The sequence below is a fragment of the Pezoporus wallicus genome, unplaced genomic scaffold (genome assembly GCF_028554395.1).
Source record: "Pezoporus wallicus isolate ANWC-B61680 ecotype Strahan unplaced genomic scaffold, APGP_CSIRO_Pwel_v1 contig_6714, whole genome shotgun sequence".
Lineage (NCBI taxonomy): Eukaryota > Metazoa > Chordata > Aves > Psittaciformes > Psittacidae > Pezoporus > Pezoporus wallicus.
In genome coordinates, this window is record NW_026637486.1 from 3,041,778 (window position 1) to 3,053,985 (window position 12,208).

At 53.7% G+C, this 12,208-nt stretch overlaps 2 protein-coding genes across 2 annotated transcripts in view; both read right to left on the reverse strand.

Moving 5' to 3' along the window:
* NPHP1 (nephrocystin 1) overlaps window positions 1-12,208 on the reverse strand; it is a 180,991-nt gene that overhangs the window by 103,188 nt on the left and 65,595 nt on the right. The gene's annotated exons all lie outside the window — the stretch shown is intronic.
* LOC130597348 (toll-like receptor 2) lies at window positions 3,549-6,275 on the reverse strand. The gene has a single exon (XM_057405825.1). The coding sequence runs from the start codon at window positions 6,187-6,189 to the stop codon at window positions 3,568-3,570; it is 2,622 nt and encodes an 873-aa protein (XP_057261808.1). The 5' UTR covers window positions 6,190-6,275; the 3' UTR covers window positions 3,549-3,567.

Here is a 12,208-nt window from a genome sequence, read left to right on the forward strand (position 1 = left end):
GCGTGGCAGCAGGTGATGGCAGGGGCTGGACTCAGGGTGATTGTGTCCAGTGGAACTTTAGTTAAGTCGCAGTAATAACCCACAGAACTTTCTTCCTTGTTCTTCAGAGGTTGCTGACAGCAGCACTTCAAGCTTCGCCATCAGTTAGCAGCAGAGACCAGCATGTGGAGCTGGCTCTTTGGATTGCCTGGTGTATCTCTCTGTGTATCTGATTGTCTGGTGTTAATCTGTAATGATAACAGACTCTAAAGCCCATCTCCTCCACCAGTGGCTTGAACCAAGTGGTGCAGCAGATTTGGGCTTGCATCTCTCAGATGCTTATATTAAGTAACTGTTTCCTCTCACTAAAACCACAGAGAGAAGCTGTTACCCCGCGCTGTCGCGGTCTGTGGTTTCCACGTGTACACAGCGTGTGTTCCCATCTCAGGACTGAGAGGCTGGACTACAACCAAGATCCGAGCTTAAGGGTGTATTTCTAGCTCTGATTGTTCCAAATGCGTGATTATCTTGGAGATACCCAGCTGTGGGGAAGCCATAAAGAGGAACAGGAGGAAACAGAAAGCAGGAGGCAGAGAGAGGTCCAGAGTTTGTAAGAAACTACAAGACAAACCTCTTAGGTTACATCTGGGTTTGGAGGAAGGCAGCCTGAGGCTTCATTAGCTTTGAAAGACGGGTTGGACACAGGGGCTTGGAGCAAGCTGCTCTAGTGGAAGTTGTCCCTGCCCATGGCAGGGCTTGGAGCTGGAGGAGCTTTAAGGTCCCTTCAACCCAAACCATTCCATGAGTCTGGGATTCTGTCAACCTGACCCTTGGATGTGGTGTGACTCAAGCCCTCTTTCCTCCCAGGTGACACCCCAGCATCTCAAGAAACGCTGGAAATAGCTGAAGACAGTCAAGCACTGAGGAAGAAAAGGCTGTGTCAGTGCTCGGGCCTCTGCCCTTTGGATAATGGATTACTTATCAGATGGGATAACACACGTGCTACAAAGCCGCTAGGAACCTGTCCTGGGATTGATCTGAGACAACCCCCTGTGACACAGCACCTTTGCAGGAGGTGGGCACAGGAACGCTTTTATTTGAGCACAGCTCCTCCATACACAACCTTTACACCTTCGTGTATCCCTCCCTGCACCACCTTTACACCTCTGTGCATCCCTCCCTGCCCTCTGTGCATCCCTCCCTGCACAACCTTTACACCTCCGTGCATCCCTCCCTGCACAACCTTTACACCTCTGTGCATCCCTCCCTGCACCACCTTTACACCTCCGTGCAGCCCTCCATGCACAACCTTTACACCTCTGTGCATCCCTCCCTTCACAACCTTTACACCTCCGTGCAGCCCTCCATGCACAACCTTTACACCTCTGTGCATCCCTCCCTTCACAACCTTTACACCTCCGTGCAGCCCTCCATGCACAACCTTTACACCTCCGTGCAGCCCTCCATGCACAACCTTTACACCTCTGTGCATCCCTCCCTTCACAACCTTTACACCTCCGTGCAGCCCTCCATACACAACCTTTACACCTCCGTGCAGCCCTCCATACACAACCTTTACACCTCCGTGCATCCCTCCATACACAACCTTTACACCTCCGTGCATCCCTCCCTTCACAACCTTTACACCTCCGTGCAGCCCTCCATGCACAACCTTTACACCTCCGTGCAGCCCTCCATACACAACCTTTACACCTCCGTGCATCCCTCCACACACAACCTTTACACCTCCGTGCATCCCTCCATACACAACCTTTACACCTCCGTGCAGCCCTCCATACACAACCTTTACACCTCTGTGCATCCCTCCATACACAACCTTTACACCTCCGTGCATCCCTCCATGCACAACCTTTACACCTCCGTGCATCCCTCCATACACAACCTTTACACCTCCGTTTATCCCTCCATACACAACCTTTACACCTCCGTGCATCCCTCCATGCACAACCTTTACACCTCCGTGCATCCCTCCACACACAACCTTTACACCTCCGTTTATCCCTCCATGCACAACCTTTACACCTCCGTGCATCCCTCCACACACAACCTTTACACCTCCGTTTATCCCTCCATACACAACCTTTACACCTCCGTTTATCCCTCCACACACAACCTTTACACCTCCGTGCATCCCTCCATACACAACCTTTACACCTCCGTGCAGCCCTCCATACACAACCTTTACACCTCCGTGCATCCCTCCATACACAACCTTTACACCTCCGTGCAGCCCTCCATACACAACCTTTACACCTCCGTGCATCCCTCCATACACAACCTTTACACCTCCGTGCAGCCCTCCATACACAACCTTTACACCTCCGTGCAGCCCTCCATACACAACCTTTACACCTCCGTGCAGCCCTCCATACACAACCTTTACACCTCCGTTTATCCCTCCATACACAACCTTTACACCTCCGTGCATCCCTCCATACACAACCTTTACACCTCCGTGCATCCCTCCATGCACAACCTTTACACCTCCGTGCATCCCTCCACACACAACCTTTACACCTCCGTTTATCCCTCCATGCACAACCTTTACACCTCCGTGCATCCCTCCATACACAACCTTTACACCTCCGTTTATCCCTCCACACACAACCTTTACACCTCCGTGCATCCCTCCATACACAACCTTTACACCTCCGTGCAGCCCTCCATACACAACCTTTACACCTCCGTGCATCCCTCCATACACAACCTTTACACCTCCGTGCAGCCCTCCATACACAACCTTTACACCTCCGTGCATCCCTCCATACACAACCTTTACACCTCCGTGCATCCCTCCATACACAACCTTTACACCTCCGTGCAGCCCTCCATACACAACCTTTACACCTCCGTGCAGCCCTCCATACACAACCTTTACACCTCCGTGCATCCCTCCATACACAACCTTTACACCTCCGTGCAGCCCTCCATACACAACCTTTACACCTCCGTGCATCCCTCCATACACAACCTTTACACCTCCGTGCAGCCCTCCATACACAACCTTTACACCTCCGTGCATCCCTCCATACACAACCTTTACACCTCCGTTTATCCCTCCATACACAACCTTTACACCTCCGTGCATCCCTCCATGCACAACCTTTACACCTCCGTGCATCCCTCCACACACAACCTTTACACCTCCGTTTATCCCTCCATACACAACCTTTACACCTCCGTGCATCCCTCCATGCACAACCTTTACACCTCCGTGCAGCCCTCCATACACAACCTTTACACCTCCGTTTATCCCTCCATACACAACCTTTACACCTCCGTGCAGCCCTCCATACACAACCTTTACACCTCCGTGCATCCCTCCATACACAACCTTTACACCTCCGTGCAGCCCTCCATACACAACCGTTACACCTCCGTGCATCCCTCCATACACAACCTTTACACCTCCGTGCATCCCTCCATACACAACCTTTACACCTCCGTGCAGCCCTCCATACACAACCTTTACACCTCCGTGCATCCCTCCATACACAACCTTTACACCTCCGTGCAGCCCTCCATACACAACCTTTACACCTCCGTGCAGCCCTCCATACACAACCTTTACACCTCCGTGCATCCCTCCATCTCGCACCCATCCTGAGCGGGTCCGTTCTCCGCTCTCAGCAGCGGCTCGTTGGTTGTCTTTAGGACAGCCTCCAGCTGGCGCCAGAACATCCTCTGCTTGTGCTCCTCGGGGCTCCACTTGAGGTAGGTTTTCCTCTTCAGCAGCTTCCTGAGCTTGCTGAACTTCTGGGGCACGCTGTGGGGCGGGAGGTCCTCCAGCACGATCATGATGAGGGAATCCTGGTTCTCATTGAGGACCCGGTGCTCGGCAAAGTACAGCTCGTACTGGCACCAGCAGCTGCTCACGAAGCTGGGGGAGAGGACAAAGATGACCTTGTGGCTGTTCTCGATGCAGTAAAATATGTTCCCCAGAACGGGGTGCCCCGGTTTGAAATCCCTCTCGTGGTAACAGATCTTGAACCCATCCCCTTCCAGCTTTCCCAGCAGATTCTCTTTGGTCCATTCTGCGTCGTGTTCGCTGTAGGAGATGAAGGCGTCGAAGGGCTTGTTCTCTGGCCTCTTCTCGTACTGCTTCCTCTTCGCCATGCACCAGTACCAGCCCATCCTGACGTACCAGAGCCCGTCGAAGCGCCAGCACAAGCCCGTCAGCACCAGCACCAGCAGGATGGCAGCACAAGCAGTGATGGCCATCTGGATGCCCAGGGAGCAGTGCAGGAGTGTGAGGTGGCTGCTCTCCACCAGCTGGCCCCTTCTGTCTGGTGGGAAGCTGCACCTGAGGCTCTCTTTGCCATGGATGCGGAGCTGGGGGCTGTGGATGTAGACGTTGACGAACCAGTACAGGTCACAGTTACAGAAGAAGTGTTTGCCTTGAACAGTCAGGACGCTCAGCTGCGTCAGCTGGCCAAAAGTGTCCTCCACGATGGTGGTGATGGCGTTGTCGCTGATGTCCAGCTCGAGGAGAGAAGCCGGGAGAGCCCCGCGCTGCAGGAAGGAGATCTTGTTCCCGGAGAGATTGAAGTGTTTCAGCATGGGCAGAGACTCCCCAAAGTCATCGGGGAGCTCTGCAATGAGGTTGTGGCTACTGTCCAGGTTGGTGAGGGCAGAGAGGCGGCTGGTGGCCTCCAGCCTGGCGATGAGGTTCCCAGAAACATTGAGGTGCTGGAGGTTCTCCAGGGCCTCGGTTAACGGCAGCAGGTTCAGCTTGTTTTTGCTGATGTCACATTTGGTTAGGGTCAACGGGAAGTACTCGGGGCGCATAGCTGTGACTTGATTGTTCTGAATGATAAACACGGTTAGGTTGGGCATGGATTTGAAACCAGGGGGTATCACCTTGATGTCACTGCTGCTTACGTCGAGGTGCCGCAGCGAGGGAGGTAAGTCGGGAAGCGCCGCAATCCAGTTGCTGCTGAGGTCCAGGTATACCAGTGCCTCCATGGTGCCAGCGAACCACTCCGGCAGTTCCACAATGGAGCAGTTGGACATCTTGAGGTGCTTCACGTTCTTGGGAAGGCTCTTGATGGGGGTCCCAGCCTGGTTCCTCACTAAGGAGATGGCCTCGATGTGCACAGATCCAGGGGGAGGCTTTGCCAAGGGGTCGGGGAGCAGAGGCCGCGCGGTGTAGATGAAGTGGTTCCCCTGCACGTACATGTTCTCCAGGTTCAGCATCTTCTTAGCAAAGTTCTGGGGTATTTGGCTTATGTTGGTGAAGGACAAATCAATGACCTTGATGGTTGTGGGGAGGCACAGCGTGTCCAGGCTGTTGATGGGGTTGTTGCTGATATTAACAAACCAGAGCTTGTCAAAGGGGAAGTTGCAGATGCTCTCGACGTCTAGGATGTTAATTGTCAGTTTGTTGTAACTGGCATCAACCGACTGCAGGTTCTTCATGGGCAGGAACAGGACGAACAGCGACAGCAGATCCATCTGCAGGGCACTGTGACTAACGTCAAGCTCCAGAACACGGTCCAGCTGAGCCTGGCACAGCTCCGGATCCAGCTTTAATGTCAGCTCCTCCTCGGACAGTTTGCTGTTTGACAGATCCAGCGTCCCGTTTACTGGTTCTCCACAGAAACTGGGCCTCAACGAGGCTGTGGGAGAGACTGCTCCGTTTCCCCCTCCTCTGGAAGAGCCCGCTGTGGTTTCCTCTCCTCTTCGAGGCACGTTCCCTGTGCTCCATCCGAGCCTCGGACCAGCATCCCGCAGGACAGCTGCATGGAACAGCTCCTCGGGGGGTGCAGAAGGCTCCGGAGCAGCCTCTGAGGCTGTGGTGGTGGGTGCGAGCTTCAGGTGGAGTGGGACACCCGACACGACCAGTTCCTTGTCATTGAATGACAGGTCCACAGCAGCGAGGCTGTGCAGGCTCTCCAGCGCTCCCGGTTCAATGTCTTTAATCCGGTTGTAGGAAAGGTCTAGAACTTCCAACATGCCAAAACCTTCCAAGTCTCTCTTGGTTACCTTTTCTATTGCGTTATGTGAGAAATTGAGAGCTCTGGCTGTTTTGGGAGCTCCTGCTTCTGATATAGAAGAGAGGTTCAAGTAGGAGTAGCTGTAGAAGGGGAAGGTGTAGGCCGTAGGTGTTCCCTCAGTTAGAAATCCATTTGCTCCACTGAGGAAGAAAGAAATGGAGTAGAAATGAAGGCTTCCAATCAGGATCCTCATCCTGAAATGGAAAATCCAGCATTATAATATGCTCTGTGTTAATGAATACCCTTACCAAAGTCACACTAACCCTGGTTTACTCGCATGTGCAGAGATTGGTTCATCAGTTGTATCTATGGATCCCTTTTTAACTACATTAAAAACACATGCTCATTATTACTTCCAAGAGGCAATGCTAGAAGATGGTGGTGGAGAACACTCTGGGGAGAGCACTGCTCGTTTCAGACCACTGCAGATAAACTGAATGAGTTCTTCCTTCTCTTCTTGCCTTGCCCCTGCCCAGGCAGGCACTGAGCAGCCTCTGCAATAGCATCTCTCTGTTGGGTCATCTGAAACGTGCTGTTGTAACCTGCTGGGACCCGGGATTTACATCTCTGCACGACCACCAGGTGCCTCTGACCCCTCTAAAACCTGCTCAGCCACCTCAGTGCCTGTTCAAGGGTAACATGATGGGGAGCCACGTGTGACAGCGTGACCCCATCCCCTCGTGGTTTGCTCCCTGCCACAGTGAGCATCTCTTTAGCCTTAGCTGTAGGAGTAAGGGAAACAGTAAGTTTGCTCTGCAGTAGCTGTTGGAGGCTCGTGTGGGGCAGCCTGCACCGGGGGAGCTCACTCACTGCTGGGCATCCTTCCTGGGACGCTTCCAATTGCCTGGCACAGCACTGCCCGGCCCCCCTCCTGCCCTGCTCTATCATTAATCTCAGCCCAGGTCTTGTATTCATGACCTGAGAACGCGGGTGCAGACTGCAGGTGAGGACCCCGGTGTTACCATCACCCCCTTCGCTGCCCTCCAGACCGGGACCATGGAGTTGAACTGAAGAGAAGGGACCCCAATGACATCCCAGCTTTGTCCCCTGCCACAGGACCCCAGCAGACCTCCCCGTATCCCTTGCGTGGATCAGGAATAACCGGCAGCATGGAGCTGGTGCACCGCAGGGGTAAGGAAACCCATGGTTCAAGGCTAGAGGACATCGAACTGCTCACTCGCGCTTCCAGCCACCCTCCCCACGCCGCTTGCTCACCTCGTACCCACGGGCCTCAGCGCTGCTCCTCCACCGGTCCCTGCTGCCGCTGCTGCCTTTTGTAGCCCTGGGAGGGGCATGGGGCGGGCTGGGGATGGCCCAGTGCCCTGGGATAACCGGAATCCGCAGCCCCACTGCCGCCTGCGGGGCTGGCGGAGGAGGTTTGCACGGGAGATGCTTCTCCCAGTGAGCCCCGGGAAGTTTCCTCACGGCGTGGTGGGGGGGAAGCCAGATGTGGAAGTTGCTTGGTTTAACGCTTGGTGCTGTGAATGGTGCGGTCGCAGGTGCCTGCGGGCTTCGCTCCTGCCCGAGCATCCCTGGGAAGGTCTGGAAGCGCCAGGTGGGAGCACAGGGTTTAGAACTGATTTACTGCTCTGGGTGGTGAGTTTCCCAGCGTGAAGGGGGGTTTGTATTGGGCTCTCCTCTGTGCGAACACAAGCTCTCGTGTGCCAGAAGCACTGCTGCAAAGTGAGCAGTGGTCCTTTCTGTGTGCTTTAACTTAGGCAAAGAGCTAGCAGGAGCTTGAAAGCTGCAGCCCATCCCATCCGGGAGCCAGCAGAAGAGGGCACAAGCGATTGCACAAGGCAGAGCTCTGGCATCCTCCGCTGCTTCCGCTGCTGGAGCTTTTGTTGCTGTTGTTTTTCCACTCTGTTGTAAGCAGTGACTGGAAACTCTTGCAGTCACCCAGAGGCTCCCCCCCCATCGCGTCCGGGGAGGGGGGGCTGGAAAACCCCAAGGTTGTTTGTGCTCCCTCTCTACTCCCACTGGGCACTTTCCTGCCCCGGCAGGTTCAGGAATTGCCCTGGAGTTTCCCTGTTCTTCAGGCAGATCCTGACTTGCTTTAGGAGCAGAGACAGGAAATGAAGAGCTTCTTGGAGCCGCTGGGGAAGATCATTGGACCTGCTTTGGGCTGGGGGGGTCCCTGCAGTCGTTTCTCCCCAATGAGGCTCCCTTCCTTCCTTCCTTCCTTCATCCAAACGCAGCCTCCTGCTCCTGAGACTTGGAGTTCCCCTTTGGGAAGAGGCACAGGGCCCCTCAGACCACATCTGCGGCTGGTTCTGAGGGTAAAGCACAGCTGGAAGTGGCAAAGTGGAAAAGAGCCTTTTCAGTGCAGGGATGGTTATGCCATGACCACGGCATCATTCCAGCTTCTGCCTCCTCCAGCGTGTGTGCTGGCTATTCATTTATTCTCCTGGGCTTTGGAGGCAACCTCTTACTTTGGGATTGTGGAGGAAGAGGAAGGTCCATGTGAGTGAGCAGGGAAAGGACACGCAGTGCAGCCGGGAGCAGAGCCACGGCAAGGCTGCGGTTCCCCACAAGGCCTCAAAAAGGAGGTTTCATTCCTGAAGCGGCTCATGTTCCTCTTGTGCACTATCCCTCTGCAGGGAATGTGTTCTGGGAGGGCTGGAAATGTATTTAAGGGAGGAGAGCTGAACCTGCTCCAGTCCAGAGGGGATGAGCATCAGCATTCAGGAGCCCAGGCCTCGAAGGAGCTTCCCTTCTTCAGGCGGGCTTAGACTTGAGTGCCGGGTGAAAACTTCAAGTCACATCTGTACATCTCTGCAGATGTTTGTGAGCAGGAGATGTCGGCCTCTGCCCAGGGAGAGGGAATAACAGCCTGGATTTCCCTACTTGAGGAAGCCTTTCAGAGACTGAGCATGCCCCATCCCTGGCAGTGCTCAAGGCCAGGTTGGACACAGGGGCTTGGAGCAAGCTGCTCCAGTGGAAGGGGTCCCTGCCTGTGGCAGGGGTTGGAGCTGGAGGAGCTCTGAGGTCCCTTCAACCCAACCCATTCCATGATCTTGTTTCACCCTTTCAGTTAAGTGAAACTTTCCAGGGATGGACTCACTTTGCATGCTGAGCCCCTGCCTCCTCTCAGCCGCGTCCATCAGCTGTGCTGGTTTCTTGCACAAGTGCTCTGCTTTTTGATCCACTCTTGCAGCTAATTCATCATCTGTGAGTTGGAATGACAGGGAAGCATGAGCTCTGGGATGGATCCCTGCTCTGTGGAGTCTACAACTGCAGTATTAGAGCAGTGGCTGAGTGGAAATGCAAGTAAAGACGTGGCAACAACAGCAGGACTCACAGAACACTGATTTCAGTTTTGGGTATTCAGTCCCATTTGTGCTGCTTTGGGTTGTGTTGGAGGAGCCCACAGGTGGGTTTGAAGCATTCCTGTGCAGGTGAGTTAGGGGGTTTAGGCGCTCGTAATTCATGTTTGTTCTTCCCCTGCTGCAGGATCTAAACCAGCTCATTCTTGGAACTCTTCTCATCGAGGTAGTATCTTAGATAAGCAGCGTGTTTCACTGTCCCACTTGCATTTGATGTCATTTCAATGCCTAATTGCAGATGGTATCTGTCCCATCACTGCGAGTTTGCCACCTGCCTCTCACATCATCTCCCATGTTGCTGATTCTGAAAATGAGCATGGAAGCGATGCTATCTGTGAGGCTGGGAAGCCAACCTGCAGCTCACTGCAGGCTTACACCCAAGCACCGAGACCTGCAGCCCTCCAGTCCTGCTCTGTGCTCCCCACATACCTGGAGAGGCTTGGTTTTCCCTGGGTTTGGTGCCAACAGCTTCCTGCGCCTTGGGGCTTGTCTGGGAGAGGGTTGAAGCCCAGAGTTACTCTCAGTTGTGCATTTGTTCTAGATCTGAATGTGTTAGAACACAGAATTGTGTTGGAATGACTTATTCCAAGCGCTATCAACTATGGGCCGTTGTGCGCTGTGGGTTTTGCCTGTGTCTCCCCTCACAGCCCTGCCTCAGTGGTTCTCTCCCGAATCAGCTGTTAGTTAGGGAAAGGTGGGAGAGGGTGGAATAGAAAAGCACGTGCTGATCATTGTGCATTTGTATGCTTGTGGGTAGCTCAGACACAGGGCAGGAACATCATCAGCATGTTAAAGGGGGCTTCAGGGGGCAGCTCTAGTGGAAGGGGTCCCTGCCCGTGGCAGGGCTTGGAGCTGGAGGAGCTTTAAGGTCCCTTCAACACAAACCATTCTATGTGGCTTCCTGTGCAAGGGGAAGCAGAGGCTGGGGAACACGGAGGTGGACACACATTCCAGGGTTTGGCAGCAGCGTGGTTTGCTCAGAAAACGTCAGAAGTTGGCATTAGTGGCACATCGAGGTGCTGTGGCCACTTAGTCAGAGGCTGTGCTTCCCCTTGGCACTGGGGACTTCCCTCCTGCACCGGGAGTGGGATTCATTGCACTGCACAAGAACTATTCTGATCTGTCCCTCTGCTCTGATCACCTCAGCTGAGGGTGCACGGGAAGCTTCAGTGTGTGGTTGCTCTCCCCTTTAACATGACCAAGCCCCATGGGTGCAGGGGCAGTCTGACACCAGCCCATGCTGTGCCTCTGTGTCCTGTGGCAGCCCAGCTGAGGGAGGGGGAAAAGTGCTGCTGCTGTGCTCACCTGAGTAGGCAGCATGGGAGGAGCCTGTCCCAAAGCTCCACAGGCTGGGCATGTCACTTGAGTGTGGCCAAAGCCAAACTGTGGTCAGTCCAGGACCCACATTCATACCTGTTGCTGCTGGAGGCTCCATGAGAAGGTTGGTGCAGGCGGCTGGTCAGGCAAGGAAAAGAGCTTGAGGGCAACTAAGTTAAAGAGCTGAAGCCTGGAGGACATGGCTTTTAATGTCACCTCTTTTCTGAAGCTATTGGCTAAAAAACAGCATTAAAACTTATATCACATTTTGCTTGTTTATCTAATGCTTGACAAGAATATGGTGGGGGGGTAATCTGTGTAGAAGCCTCTTCCAGAGTCAAAAGCTATGTCTAGAAGACTCTTCCCCCCCTTTGCCAGTTTCCACTCTCACATTGCTAAGCCAGGAGAAATGAGGGTAGCATCAGGAGCAATGACTTGGAGTTTAAATGGCATCACAGCCTGCCGCTGCTCTTTTGGTTTTCTAGCCTATGAGGCAATAAAATGGGTTCTATTGCAACAGGCCAGCAGCTTAAGTTGCTATTTTGGGTGCTATGAACCAAGTCATATGCCAAAGGGTTGGCGGATTTCCGTCTGAGATGGGTTAGGAAACTCCTGTACCTTGCACAATGGTTGAGAGAAAGAGGAAATGTAGCGGGCTCACACGCTCAGTGACATCACTGAATCCCAGCCTGGTTTTGGGCAGGATGGGACCTTAAAGCTCCTCCAGCTCCAACCCCTGCCACGGGCAGGGACCCCTTCCACTAGAGCAGCTTGCTCCAAGCCCCTGTGTCCAACCTGGCCTTGAACACTGCCAGGTGGAAGTTGTTACTAAGAGCAAGCACTCAGTCACCACTCTCAGCTGTGAACTTGCCATTTCTGGCCTTCCTCCAGCACTGCTCAGCACAGGGCACTGGAGGACACACGGTGTCTCTCGCCTGCTCAGTGTGGAGGGGCTGGGGTGTGTCTGGTTTGAAGTTACTCAGCCACAAAGGAAGGGATCAAGGTCCCACCTGGTAAATGGTGCACTGGGCCAGCCCTGGGCTCTTCTGAGGGAAGGAGCCTCGAGGGGGTGTTGGCTACAAACCAGTGATGAGCAAACTTACTTTGAAAGCAGCTATTTTAAAAGGATAGTGGGAATCTAAGTGGCATTTCACCTTACTTCCAGGGACGTGTGGTGGCAGCAGACTAAAACTTCACGTGTCTGCACCAAATCTCTTACTGGCATGGCTGGTGTGTACCAGAAGACAGAAAAGGTCCATCAGGAGGCAGGTGGAGGCACTGAGGAGTCATTGTTGAGAAGGAAACTGCTCAGACACACAAATGCCACACATGGCTGAATACAGACAAGGAGAGTGCAGAGGTCTGGCTCGTATTGACAGCTCTGCTACACAAACTGCTGGTTGTTGATCACTCGTGTCATACCTTAGAGTCCTTAGCAGCACAACAGCAAGTCTCAGCGATGGCAGTAAGAATGTCCAGCAAAATAAATACAGTAAGATGAACCCTGCAGTGTTAATATCAGAAAATATCCCAGGCTGGGAGGAAAAAATAACACTTGAAGGGATAAGG